Consider the following 14169-nt stretch of genomic DNA (forward strand, 5'->3'; position numbering starts at 1 on the left):
TCATATGGTAGATTACTGGCTTGCCAAAGGTTATGTTTTAAATCAAAACCGTTTTTGAGTTATACAAGTGCCAAAAATATCTTGAACCAATCATTTTTTTAAAATCAACCCCTGTCCAACAAAACAGTTGTATAATTTAAAACAGAACCAAAAGTTTGTGTTGGAAATTGTTTAAAAACCAACCCTCCAAATCATGCTTGAGCAGAAGCCTTGTATGGCAAGATTTAGCCTGGGGCAATTTGGTGCCAAGGTATAGACTCCCCTATGGGTTTATAATGGAAATACTGACACAACCTTAACTATAGTGATGCAAATGTGCCCCTAAAACACTGTATTTGTTTTTATTAATAGAAGTGGTAGTGTTTACATTTGCAGGTATCTTACACTTCAGCATCAATGAATACTGAGTAGAATGAGTAAAGTCTTGGATGTAAGGGTCAGAAATTCCCAAACAGGTGAATGAGACAAAAGGTGAAAGTCCTCAATTATGAAAACAAGAAGTTCAAATAAATAAATGAGGGAAGGGGAGGGAAAATAACAAAACTAAGAAAATATAAGCAAGCATTAAGTTGGAATGGTTCAAATAACTTCAAATTATGGCTACTAAATTAAAGACAGAAGAAAACACAGTTACTAATTAAACAGCAAGCATTAAAGCTTTATGGTTTTGTATTAAAAATAAAAACAAAACAAAAAAGAAAAGCTGTTAAAAATAAGACTTGCGTTTACCAGGCCACCAAACTGCATGGACTACTAAAGAAACTAACAAAGGCAATACTGAGACATTAAGACACACACACACTCCATACATGTGCAACCTGACTTTTCAATACACTGCCTTCTCTCTCTCTCTCTCTCTCAAAAAAAGCATCTCCTAAACATTTCCATTCATATAAAGCTTTATCAGAAAGTTTCTTAAAATAGTATTGTCTTATCTATTTCTTCTTTGTTACATATGCTTGTGTATCCTTGTCATTGTCAGAGGAAGGAGTTTGACATTTTTATTTTTAAGAGGAGGTGCTTTCTTTTTCTCAGATCAGAGATTACATTCCTTACCATTAAGAAAAGGAGGACTTGTGGCACCTTAGAGACTAACCAATTTATTTGAGCATAAGCTTTCGTGAGCTACAGCTCACTTCATCGGATGCATTTCGACTGAATGCATCCGATGAAGTGAGCTGTAGCTCATGAAAGCTCATGCTCAAATAAATTGGTTAGTCTCTAAGGTGCCACAAGTACTCCTTTTCTTTTTGCGAATACAGACTAACACGGCTGCTGCTCTGAAACCATTCCTTACCATTAGATTTCCCCCACTTGTATATAAATTTGATGCTTCCACCAACTGCCTCCAGGCTTAAAAAGATAAGGGTTGGCACTAAACTTAAAAGGTTTTTGCTCCTGTAACAAAAATTAAGGCTCATGTTTTATTTCCTTTTTTTCCCCATCCCACTTTTACCTACTGAAACCCCAACCCTTAACCTCCAGGTTGTGATTCCAATTGAAGAATGTGAGGGCTATTTTGGGTCAGGCTCTTCTACCGATTCACAAAGCTTAGGTGGCAGCTTTCCAAATTGTGAACTGGACAGACAGGTTTTTCAAATCTGATTAGCAATTGCAGCCAAAGTTTCAAGACAATTTAACGTCTTCTGAAAGATCACTAGTCATTTTGAACCAAATGGGGAATGAGATATTACCAACACTAAGTCCTTGCTTTCTACATGTGTTAAAAAGGACCAGGTGGTTAATTTCCTCATTAAAGGAAGCCACAAAATCAAGAACAACAAAAAATTCTCAATTCTGAATGGTTACAGTTTGTAACATTAAAAGGCATCTGGTACCTGTAGCAAATCTAGCCACACATACATTGCTGACCACACCCTAGCATTAATTTAAATTGGACCTCTTCCCAAAAAGTAATTAACATCTTGTGAAAAAAGAGCTAGTGTGAAAGGCAAAGAGGTAATTTTTAAAAAATTCACTGCATTAAGATCCAGATTGGTTTGGGGGAGTAAGTAGGAGGGAGGGAGTGGAGAAGGGCGTTTGAGTAATATATGCTAACACTGTTCTAGATGTGTTATTACAGCTGTAATTTCTGACTTTGTACAAATTGTACACGTAGGTTTAGACACATGAAAAAGTAATACACTCACAGAGACATAAAACACCTAGGTATAAAATATAAAGCAGTGTAGTAGTTACTAAAATTACATGCTCTCTTATTGCTACAGTGATTTTTGCTCTTTTTTCTTTTTACTGTACCACATGTTGTTCTAAGCATATAATTTGCATAAATTATTCAAGTTTAAGAAAAAATCCACACATCTTCACTTTAAGCTACTTATATAGTTAATATAAAATAAAAAGGTTCTAAGGTATCTCTTTATTAAAAGAGAGATAAAAATGTCATTTGAAACTGGAATTCAGTGACCAAATCCAAGGGTGGTATACACCTTATCATTCTTGTAGTATTATGCCCACGCAGGATAGTCGAGTTTGGCGGGGTGTTTGGCCCAGTCTACAGATGGTCAGCAGACCTGCATGATGCCTATGTGTTTGTTTTTGTTCTGTTTTTGACTTTTGTGAAAAGGACTATGAATGACCAAAGACTAACATTTATAATTTGTAGCAAAATTTGGTTTATGTAGAAACAAGCCATGTTTTGCATTTGGATAGAGATTTAAATGAATTAAAGCTAAAAATTAAAAAGCATGATGCTGCAACATCTGGTCACTTGTTGAAGACCTCACTTTTAAAGTGGTTAAGTTTGCACAATTTGTACTTTTTTTTTGTTTTTTTGTTTTTTACTAAACAGTATTTTTCCTTCTTTTATAAACCAGAAAAACTAAACTACAGATAAATTTTCCCTACCTTGAGCTAATGCTGCAGATAGGGTTGACAAAGCTGTACAGCGCAATCAAACATACTTACATCTTAGCTCATTGTACAGGTACAGCCATAATCAAGGCACAAAGATCTTCTACAAGTTATTTTTTCAATAAAGTTGTACAAAATAATACATTTTACAGTCTGTACAAGAATAATAATCCAGCAGTAAAATAAAAAAATGAGGGCAGGGGAGAAGAAAAAGAAGGGAAAGACCATGAGGACTAAAGTCCAGATAATGATTTTTATAGCAGACAGGATCATCAGTGGACAAACGGAAAACAGTGTGTGGTTAACTCTTTCTGCAATCACAGGCCATACGCAGTTCAATTCATAACGTCCATGGTCATCTTAAGACCACCAAGACTGGATTTAAAAATACCCTTCTGAAAGGTAGCGGTTAGTTTTTGCACTGTCTAGGTCTGTTGTAGAATTGTCAGTATTTCCGTTCAAAGCCACATTACAGTCAGAGAACCAAACTCAAGTGTCTGTCTTCAAACTTGGTCTGTGACTTGGCACCTTCTTTTGTCTGATGCAGTGAATGGATACAAAGTTGAAATTATGGGTTATATGATTATGCCCACAACAGTGCTAAATTACCTAAGGTTTTCTCTCCCCATTTTTTTGTTTACTTTTTTAATTTTATCCCCAATCCTTTCAGGTGCTCCACATTCAGGGCCTTTAATTCATTAATTAATTAATTTTGTTAACAACAGTGTTAGGGAACCCACCATGAAAATGGCCTTTAAGTTTTAGGTGCCATCTCAAACTGTCTGAGGGGGACACAAGCAAGCTTAGAAGTGCTGCTGTTGTCCAGCAAGGAGAAAAAGTTGAGGGGTGCAAATCAGAGGGAGACTGCAACAGTTCTCTTCCACCCTATGTGGGCAAGGGTTTTTTTTGTTTCTTTTTTGTTTTTCTTTTTTTTTTTTTTTAATAAGGAATAAGGAGTCCAAAACACAGAAAAAAGTGCTCTCCATCACAACAACTCATATTGGCGAAGGTGCATCCGTTGAATAATGTCCCGACAGTCATTGAAAACCCTCCGGATGTTTTCTGTATCCACTGCACAGGTGAAGTGAGGATAGCAGTAATGTCTTCCATCTCCACTTGCTGTGCTGATTCTCTGTAGAAATAATACAGAGAAATTGTGTGTCAAAATAAAATTGTCTGGAAAAATGAACCTCTCAAGCCTCAGATGAATATTGGCGAGGACATTATGTAAGTTCTAAAACAGGGGTTCTCCAACTTCATTGCGCCACGACCCCCTTCTGACAACAAAAGTTACTACACAACAACAGAAGGGGGGGGCCTGAAATCTGAGCCTGTCCTAGGCCCGCTGCATGGATGGTGGGGGCCAAAACCGAAGCCCAAGGGCTTCAGCTCTGGGCAGGGGGCCTGTAACCTGAGCTCCACTGCCCAGGTCTGAAGCCCTCAGGCTTCGGCTCCGGACTGCAGCAAGTCTAAGTCAGCCCTGGCAACCCCATTAAAATGGGGTCGCAACCCACTTTGGGGTCCTGACCCACAGTTTGAGAACTGTTGTTCTAAGATGAAATCTGGAGCCCACTGAAGTCCGTGGCAAAACTCCCATTGACTTCAGTGGGATCAGGTTTTCACCCCAAGGATTTAACTTTAGGGGAACAGGGTTGCTTGCGGAAAAATTGAGTATTTGGGAACTGAACTGTAGCTACAGAGATGAGAACTTCACTGATTCACATTAATAGGGAAATTTATGTGCAGGTGGGAGGGAACTGGCCCACACAACTCCCATAGTGAACTTCCCCCTCCAGAGCGCTGAATTTTGCCTGCATGTGAATCTTCAGCCCCTCTTCACAAACTACACACAGCCTCTCAGTATTTCTTTTGGCTCTGGTATAGATGAGTCCCAATTTTTATTGCAATGCTCAGTATCTCTAATAATAATGACACCCAATTCAGGTACTTATTGTACAAATACTTAAACAATTGTTACTACAACTAATCAGTTGGCTAATGAGATGATAGGAATGATACAAGGGAATATTAATATTCAGCAGATAATATATTGATTTGAATCACAACTTCCTTTCGAAGTGACGTAGTGGATGAAATCTTGGCTCCCATTGAAGTCAATGCGAGTTTTGCTACTGAGGTCAGTGGGGTTAGGGATTCACCCATTATCTCCCATTTGAGAATTACAGATTCTCCACAATTATTCTAATCATTTAACTGTGCATCTTGTTAAACAAATATATGAAAAGTAGCTAAAATAACCAACACCTTTTAAACCTCTAGCTTGGGTACATTACATAGCACACAGCTTAAATATAAGCCACTGTACAGCAGGCAAACAGTTCTGCAATATTAAAACACAGTTAAGTGTATGACAGAAAAACATACATAGAAAAAAGAAAATACTTACAAGAAACTCATCTCTGATAAAATACTTGGCCCTTGTAACTCTGGGATCCTCACCAGGCTCTGGTGTTGCTAGTTAATAATAATAATAATAATAACAATAATAATACAATAAGCATTTGTTAAAGTAGGTGTTTCACAGTAATGATTCTGAAAATCATAACTTACCCACTGACTATCAACTTTATGAACTAGTCTTTGTTTTCTGCTCAGTAGCAATAGAAACAATTTTCTTAATATAAAATATTATAGTTCTAGTCTCTAATATGGTATCTAAAACAACAAGACTCCAGGAAAGCAACAAAACATGATGGTGCCCATAATGTCAGAATTTAAGGAAATATTAGTGCAAATACGAGCTTCGGTTAGAAACTTACAGGTAACCTGCAGAACCATATGACCCCTAATGCCATTGACTGGGTTGAGCTGAACTACTCTGGTTGCAGATAAAGGAAGGCTGATGGGCATTAAAGTATATTTATTTGATGAGTAACCACATAATATGAGATGGAAACTTCCTTAGAGAGTTTTTTTTTTTTTTTAAGGATCATTACTGACCCCACTTAGTTATTCTAACTTCTTGCTACCTACCACACCTGGGACAAGGGACAAAATGAACCTTCAGTGCTCTCACACACAGCAAGGGTGTTCCCATGGAATCTTGCACCTCAAAGGACACTGCTGCACCCCACCACTGCACTGAGGCTGCAGTGGAGTCCAGCAACAAAGTGCATAATAAAACGCTAGCATGCTGAGATCCCTCTGTGTATGTCCAACAGATAATGTCCTCTACTGGGACTGAAGAAACATTTAAATTACAATTTGTCCGAAAGGTACTGAACATTTTTTCAACGCTGGAAATTTGCTTGCTTTAAAGTTTATCTGAAACTTCCAATAAATGTTATGTACACAATTAACATATACTATAGTCCAAGGAAGTGGTACTTTGATGATACTGGTTTATTAAAAAGATGAGAACAATGCTCTTACCATCCTCTGGTGTAGTGTAGCGAGCAAATTCTGGAAAGTAGTCTTCAATTTTAGATTTCCCTGCCAAAACTTTCTCTGCTAGCAAATCCTGTTTATTCAGGAAAAGAATTACTGAAATGGTCCGTAGCCACCTAAAGAAAATTGAAGCCAAATATTGTTAGAATGTATGGCTGAGCTTAAACACCAATAACAAAAAACATAATGTTGGTTTTCAACCTGTGGTCTGCAGACCTCTGCAGGTCCACAGACTATGTCTAAGATTTCCAAAGGGGTCCACACCTCAATTTGAAATATTTTAGGGATCTGCAAATGAAAAAAGGTTGAAAACCACTGCTTTAGAGAATATATTCATATTCTGTACTATCACAGTTTTTCTTAAGCTTATTTTATTTTTTTCCAGTTTTATGACTTCCATTTTTCCAATACTGTGTAGTTTTCTTCCTTTAGATTTTAATACTGTATGTTAGGATTCCATATAGCAAGTTTACAGTGGAGATCAAAGATAATGATTGAATGGGCCATGTCAGAAATAGAAATGGTGCACTTTGTATCAAAGATTAACTTTATCAATATAACACAGTGTTACTAATGCATGTGAAATTAATGATAAAACTTCAATTCATGGACCTGTTGTTCCAGATACTCTTGAAGAGGTTTAGTGCTTCTTGAAGCCGATTGGTCTGATTGTCCTCTCGTATAACCATGTTGTAGCTACTGCTGGCCACCACAAATATGATAGCAGTCACATCTAAATCAAGTAACACCCAGTAGTTAACATCAAGATCCCGAAAATTTTTGATTAGATTTAGCTTTACAAAATTATGTGAACAAAAGAAATGCTTCACACACAACTGATATACAGACACCTTGGGGAGAGGGGGAGGGAATGCAGCAGCTGTACAAAACTCACACACATTAGGTTCAGGACACAGAGGACTATGGACAATTTAAACTACAGGGGGAATTTACGAAAGACTAGATTACTCAAAATGAATTTTGGCCAGGACACAAAAAAAGTGTTAACAGTCCAGCTCTTGAGAAAAGTGCGAAGGACTTTTAAGTGCCATTCTAGAGGAAGGAGCTTACCAAGGAGCTTTCCCCAGCAAGGTGGTTAGCGTTTTCCTGATCAATTTAGACAGGGCCTAACACATTCTATACGATTATTTTAAAAGCTGTCCTACAGAAATACATGGGTGCCTAAGAAAGTGCAACAATTTCAAAACTCAGTGGAAAACTTTATGAGCAGTGCCACTCCAGACCTCAATTTTACAACTTATCCAAAAGACAGAACCTCCAAAGGGCTCCCTAGCACCATACTGAGGCAATGGTTCACTCTTAACTTGGAAGAGTGGCATCTCCTGGGTCATCAACATAGCTTCTCTCACACACAATAATGTGGCATTCTAATTTGATCATCCGTATTTATGCTATACCTCTCCAGAAGACATGTAGCCCTTCACTTGTTAAGACAGAACAGACAGAGTTTGGAAATTCATGGGCAACTCACAAAAAGGAGAACGAATTAAATGACAGCAGGAAGTTTGGATAAACTATTTTAATTTACCCAGCTTTCTTTCCTTCCCACCCAAATTTTCACTCAAGACATTCAGAACAGTTACAGTAGATTACATGATGATACAAATTCCAGCCAATCTGTCTGTTCAAAGAGACACCTTATGATTTCAGACAACTAAAGAGGACAGGAGTTAAATATCATGTGCTGTTATTTACATTAAACTATTGCAATGAACTTTTATTTTTTAAATTTGATAAAAAAAATAAATCCCAAATCTTACCATTGAAACATTGGATCCATTTTCGGCGTTCATCTCGCTGCCCTCCAACATCAAACATGCTAAAGAGGAAAAAATCTTAGTCACTTACTGTACAAAAACACCGCTGCTCTCCTGACTCGGACATACAGTATTTAAAGTAAGGGTAAATGCTGTATGTGAACAGAGCATGTAAACAACCTCAGGACTCCCCATTTTTTAGAACCTAATGAGACAAAGGACTGCCAGAATCTGCAGGTAGGAGTAACAGCCTAATTGTCAGTGCAAAGAGGTTTTCACCCCAGAAAGTAATGTAGTACTTTTAGGGCTACATGAAAAGTTAGTGTGCGGCAAGCTGGGATGTAAATCTACGGAACGCAAGACAACTGCACATGAACTGTTGTCCGTGTGGATGGACTCTCTATGGCACACTAAAAGTATTACAGTTCTATTTGAAATAGCAGTACGTCACAGCACACTATCAAACTTTTAATACGTGGTAGCAGGATCACACAGTGACTTAGTCAGCTATACATTCATACCTGGCTTGCCGCCCACCAAGTTTTCATGTAGACAAGCCCATTCCCTCTTTTGCATTAAAAAGACAAGAAAAGCTAGAATTGCTGAAGCATATCACAGGGTTCTTATTTGTCCTCACTGATCAAAGAGACATTTAATAAAACTACTACAATGAGAGGTTTCCTTACACAGATACTGTAGATCTAGGTTCAACAATAACAGACTGATATTTAAGAGTCAGCATTTTTGGGTCAATGCCATCAAACAACCGTTAAGCACCAGCTCCTTATAAACTGGAAAAGGGCGAAAAGCGTGCACCTTCTGTTACTCTGATACACACACAGATTTTGGACAGCTTTGTCAGTACACTGATTTTAAACTTTTGTTATATATGGAACACGACAGACCTGGAAGAAAAGGAGGCATAGAAGCAGTTCAAAGAAAAGTTTCTCTCTGTTCTTTTATATTTAGATAAAACTGGTTGACAGACACTCTCCAAGAGATAATATGAAAGGCAACAGGAAGAAGAGGAAAAGGAAACTACAGGAAACCAAAACAGAATTAAAAAGGCAAGCAGAGTACAGACCAACTCCAGAGTTTAAATTAGAGATTAGGTCATAAAATGAAGAGATTCGGGAAAAAGAATCTAGGTAACAGTGCAGAGAGTACAAAAAGGCCTGTGGCAGTGAGTCTCAGAGCCTGGGTCAGGTGACTTGTTGTGGAGCCACAAACAGCGGTGTACATGTTTGGGCTTGGGTTGGAGCCCAGGCTCTGAAACCCGGTGAGGGTCAGAGTCCCAGAGCCTGGGCTCCATTTTAAGCCCATACAACTACACTGCAATTTTATGGCCCCCCAACCTGAGCCCCACGGCCTGAGTCAACTGATACAGGCCAGCCACAGGCGTTTTATTGCAGTGTAGACAGACTCTTAGTGCTGAAGCAAATAACAAGATCCCAGAGTACAATTTTAGGTCCCAGTCTTAAAAGTGAGATATGTTTAGGCAGATGCCATAGCCTACACCAAGTGCCACTGAAATCAGGAGGGCTCCACTCAGATGCAGTGACCCACCTGTACAGATTGGGCCTAAGTGACTACTTTAAAAAATTGTGCTCTGTGGGACAAATTATATGCGGTTTCCACTGAGAACAACGAGAGCTGCAGACCCTTATCAGAGGGCAGAATTGGTCCAATAAAATGGTTTTTGTATACATCTTCTTTTAAACGTGTGTGTGTGTACATATCTTCTTTTAACTCTACTGCTGAGCAATTAAAAAAATAACTAGACATGGCCCCATTATTTTAATATTATCTATAAAAGTGCATTTTCTGCTTCCTCTTCTGGCTTTGCATTATCAGAGAAGTTGATACAAATGCACAAAACAGATATTTTGGTAGGATAAAATGCTATATACACATTTGTTGCTAAACAAAACAGTACCAATTTTAACGTCAGCTGCATTAAAACCGAAGAAAAGATGTTTGCCATTTAAAAAAAGCAGAATCAGCAGGGAAGTTATTTTCAGGCTTATAGAAAGACAGAGTAAAGGAGAATCAAGTTATCAAAAAGCTTTATCAAAACTTGTGAAAAAAACCCACCAGTTCTTTGGCATTAAATCAAAAGCAGAAAGCGGTCAGCCAATTCCCATGGTGTTTTTAAAACTTAAAATGGAAAGCTCTTAGACAGAAGTATCTGAAAATAATTGCTTTCCGTTAAGTGTTAAATTCAGCAATACGAATGCTGTCTCCAGCATATAAACTGGCCTAAAATGGCATTTTCTCCTCTTTGCCTGATCACTTTTGCCAGGTGTCATTCTTCGGAATACTAAATGAAGAAGGATACTTACTGAAAGTTTACTTTGTCCACCTGAAACTTGGTTTCAAAAATTCCTGATGTCAAAACTCTGCATCTCAGCAGGTCCTAGAGAACAAGAGAAAAAGTCATTTATTCAAAGCAGTGATTTGATTATTCTTCAAACCTCCAAATTTGAAAAGAAAATATAATAATTTGCTGAGTGCTGCTCTTGTACTCAGTGCTGTAGAGAAACGGAGCGTATGTGAAATTGGGTGAAGTTGAGAATCAAAGACCCCCATCCTAAAAATTTGTACACATGCTTAACAAGCATTTGCACAATCAGAATTCGAGTGCCAAATCCTGAGAAGCAACGAACATTTGCAAAATGGCAAACGCAGGTGCTGAGCGCTTCTGAGGATGTGGCCTTCAGATCTACTAAATCTTATAAGAATCCACTGAAGGTCTGACATTCAGGTGATAAGCCACAACTTCCACTGATTTAGAGGGGCAGTGAATGCTCAGCACCACCTTTAAAAATCAGACTATAAACTTCTGAGCATAAGACAACAAAATTAAACATGCAGGCGAATAGTGGATGGCTTTGTCACACAGGAGTGCAAAATAACCTACATTTCTGTTTCCCCACATGAGATAGCACCATGCCCTATAGTGAGGGATTAAGACTGAGAGGCTACATGGAACAGGCTCACCTTGAGAAAAGTAGATGCTTTACATGCTGATATATGGATAATAAAATGTTAAGCTTTTCAAAATAGATAACTGAGCTCACACTGCTATTTGCTTATCCTGTAGCTTGGTGAAGCATAGTTAGGGACAACAGATGCCACACAGCAATTGTCATCCCAAACATCACATTTTTGTTCAAAAAAGGAGCAACTATCTACCAAATAACCAAAATTATTATGGTTTCATACATTCAGGAATGTATCTGGCTGACATTCCCCAATGGTTACCCCCCGCCTCCCACTGGAGTTCCTTTTAAGTCAAACATGGCTCTTCCCATAGGGTTTCTTTCTCCAGAGAACCCAGACTTGCCCCAGGGGAGCAGTATTTAAAACCAAACTGTAAAGTCTAATATTAAAGCTCAAAGCAACACAAGAGGCTTCTTCCTCCTGAGGTTCCCGATTCTCCCCAGAGACTTGAGGGTTAAAGGAGATGTAAGCAGGCAGCGCTCTCCCAATCACTGGGAGATACTTCCAGCTCCTGCCTCCATCCGCTCTCTCTCCTTTTATCAGAGAAAAATGTGCTTATTTTCTGCTTCCCTTCCCAGTGTGTCATGCTGGGGAGGCCTAGACACCCCAACACCCCCTGACACTACACTTCCTAGAAATGCTTTTGGCTGAGGGGTTGGGGGCCATGAACTTGCCCACACTTCCAGGCCTGTTCCCAAGCCCTAAACAGACTGCAGCCTGGATTCTCTCCCAAACCCAGTGTTGCTAAGTCTTGCAAGAGGAGGGTTAGAAGGAGCTTCCAGACACTGGGCGGCAATAACCTTAATGAAGCGGCACTTTATGGAAGATTTCTCCCCTTCTTCCCAATACCTGGCTACTAGGGAAAGCATGAGGCTCATGTTATTATTGGTAAGAACTAGGAACTCAAATGATGGAATGTTATGTGAAACAGATTTTTAAAAATGTGATCATATTAGGGTTTTCCTATAGAGACACAAAACAATCAGATCCCCAGAGCTGCCAACAAGTGAGACACCCATAAAGTCGGAAAGTTGTGATATTGGCCTACATAAACAAAAGCCACCAGAGGTGTTTTGTATGGATTGGAAAGCACGTAGACAGCCTAAAGCAGAGGTTCTCAAACTGTGGTCCGAGCTCCATTCAGGTGATCTGCAGATAGTTCCTTCTAAGGAATGTACCTGGGTGGCCGCTCACGAAAGAATGAAGGGCTGCCCACCTAATTAGTGGAGCCGCACAGGCGTGACTCCACTAATTAGGTGCCTGGACCCTGGAGAAGATGCACATGTAAGGTGAGGTGGTGGCCTTGGGGGGAATAGAGGGTAGGTGTGGCAGTGGGGTGAGGTGGGGGAAATAGGAGGTGGGGGGGGGAAGTGGGGTGAGAAGAAGGGTTAGGGGGAATTTAGGATGTGAAGGGCTGCGGCAGCCAGAGAAAGAGGAGACTTGCTCCAGTTCTAGGGCTGCAGCTGCAGGTGAGAGAACCCCCTCCTTCCCAGCCCAGCTCGGTGGCTGCCATGGTGGGGGAGAGACTACTGATATTAAAATATGAGTTGTGTGCTTTTATTTTGTAGAAAAAAATCACGTTAATTAGGTTTTTTTATATAGCACTTTTATCCAAAGAGCTTTACAATAGTTAGCTAACGGTACAAACAACATTTGGAAAGATCATTAAGTGGTCCACCAAGACCCTCAGCAATTTTCAAGTGGTCCGTGAAAAAATAAGTTTGAGAACCACTGGCCTAAAGGGTAATTAACATAGACGCAAATAGATATAGATAGAACATGAACTTTCAAGATTTAATTTATTTGAAGCCTAACAGGAAACATTATTTTGAATCTGACTGAAGGTTTTTAAAATCCAGGACTTAAACTACCATGGTTACTGATCTTGCTATTACTGAGACTGTACTGGCCACTGTTACAAATGGATCTTACATTTGGACCATACAGATAAGACCACAAGAATGGAGTAGAATATTAAGGAATTGATGAGTGCATTAAAAGCCACTCCCTTATTGCACTGATCTTATATTAAAAGAATCATAAGTTAGTCACTGTTTAAGCTTAAAGAGTCACACAACTATACAAAATCCAAAAGGTTAGACAATACTGTTAAACAAAATGGCTGCATTTTACAGACACTTCTTTAAGAGCAAATTGTTGCAAACTTGCTAGTTTTCTTGAACACTTATTTTATTTGATATATGTATGTTGAAATATTCTAACTAGATCCATTTGTTAGGAATAATTTTTTTTAAAAAATATCTGATAATTAACAAATGAAATTTGAAAAAACTAGAAGCTGTCAGGCTCTAGAATCAGTGCAAGTTTCAAAACACAAGTGGCCATCTTCAGAATGTCTGAAGTGAAGCACTACTCCAGATGGGCATTCTCCCGCACATATATGAAGCTCCACTGAAGTGGTCAGTGGTCCCAAACAAGCACATAATTAATAATACACAAAGCTCCTGCCATCACTGGCCTCCAATACAAAATTGAAACATTACATTTATGATTTAATATCTGCAGGCTAATCTTTGCAATTCAAAAAGAAACTTTTCAGGTAATCTGTGTTTATTTTTTAATACAGATAATTGATCCCAATTTTTTTTTAAAAAAAGAATAAATAGTTTTTAAGAAACTCAGCTTTTAGATGGATAAATGAGTAAATTGACCCCCAAGTAATCTCAAGAGCAAAAGATGCAAATTGGTCTCTCCTCATCACTGTTGCTTGAAACAGTTCTGGGAAAACTAACGCTACAGCTGTGCTTTTGTAAGGTGCACACTGGGCTGTAGCTGCTCTTTGTCGCTGGGAGAGAGCTCTCCAGGTGACTAAATGAAACAACCTCCAGTGAGGGGCAGTAGCTTTGTTGGTGGGAGAGCGTCCCCCACCGACTAAACGCTGTCCACACTGGCGCTTTTCGTTGTTAAAACTTTTGTTCTTCTGGGAGGTGTTTTTTCATATGGCCTAACATTTTTGGCTACTGTTCTGCAGAAACTCATGTGCACGCTTTATGGGACTACTCATGTGCACAAAGTCAAGTGCATGTGCATTGTGTCTTGGGATTGGTGGTTTGGTCCTCAAACAAAAGCTCAAATTATTTGCAAA

The 14169-nt window shown here is 38.9% G+C and overlaps 1 protein-coding gene across 5 annotated transcripts in view; it reads right to left on the minus strand.

Annotated features, from left to right (window-relative positions):
- Positions 1 to 1262: 1262 nt before the first annotated feature.
- GNAS (GNAS complex locus) overlaps positions 1263 to 14169 on the minus strand; it is a 252695-nt gene continuing 239788 nt past the window's right edge. For all 5 annotated transcript variants that reach the window (XM_073309219.2, XM_073309220.2, XM_073309221.2 and 2 more), the window contains 6 exons: positions 10403 to 10476; positions 8064 to 8122; positions 6895 to 7015; positions 6268 to 6398; positions 5282 to 5349; positions 1263 to 4006 (listed from right to left, as the gene is read on the minus strand). In XM_073309219.2, the coding sequence (XP_073165320.1) occupies positions 3860 to 4006; positions 5282 to 5349; positions 6268 to 6398; positions 6895 to 7015; positions 8064 to 8122; positions 10403 to 10476 (600 nt within the window). In that variant the 3' untranslated portion in view covers positions 1263 to 3859. The remainder of the gene's footprint in view (positions 4007 to 5281; positions 5350 to 6267; positions 6399 to 6894; positions 7016 to 8063; positions 8123 to 10402; positions 10477 to 14169) is intronic.

The sequence above is a fragment of the Lepidochelys kempii genome, chromosome 13 (assembly GCF_965140285.1).
Source record: "Lepidochelys kempii isolate rLepKem1 chromosome 13, rLepKem1.hap1, whole genome shotgun sequence".
NCBI classification, from domain to species: domain Eukaryota; kingdom Metazoa; phylum Chordata; order Testudines; family Cheloniidae; genus Lepidochelys; species Lepidochelys kempii.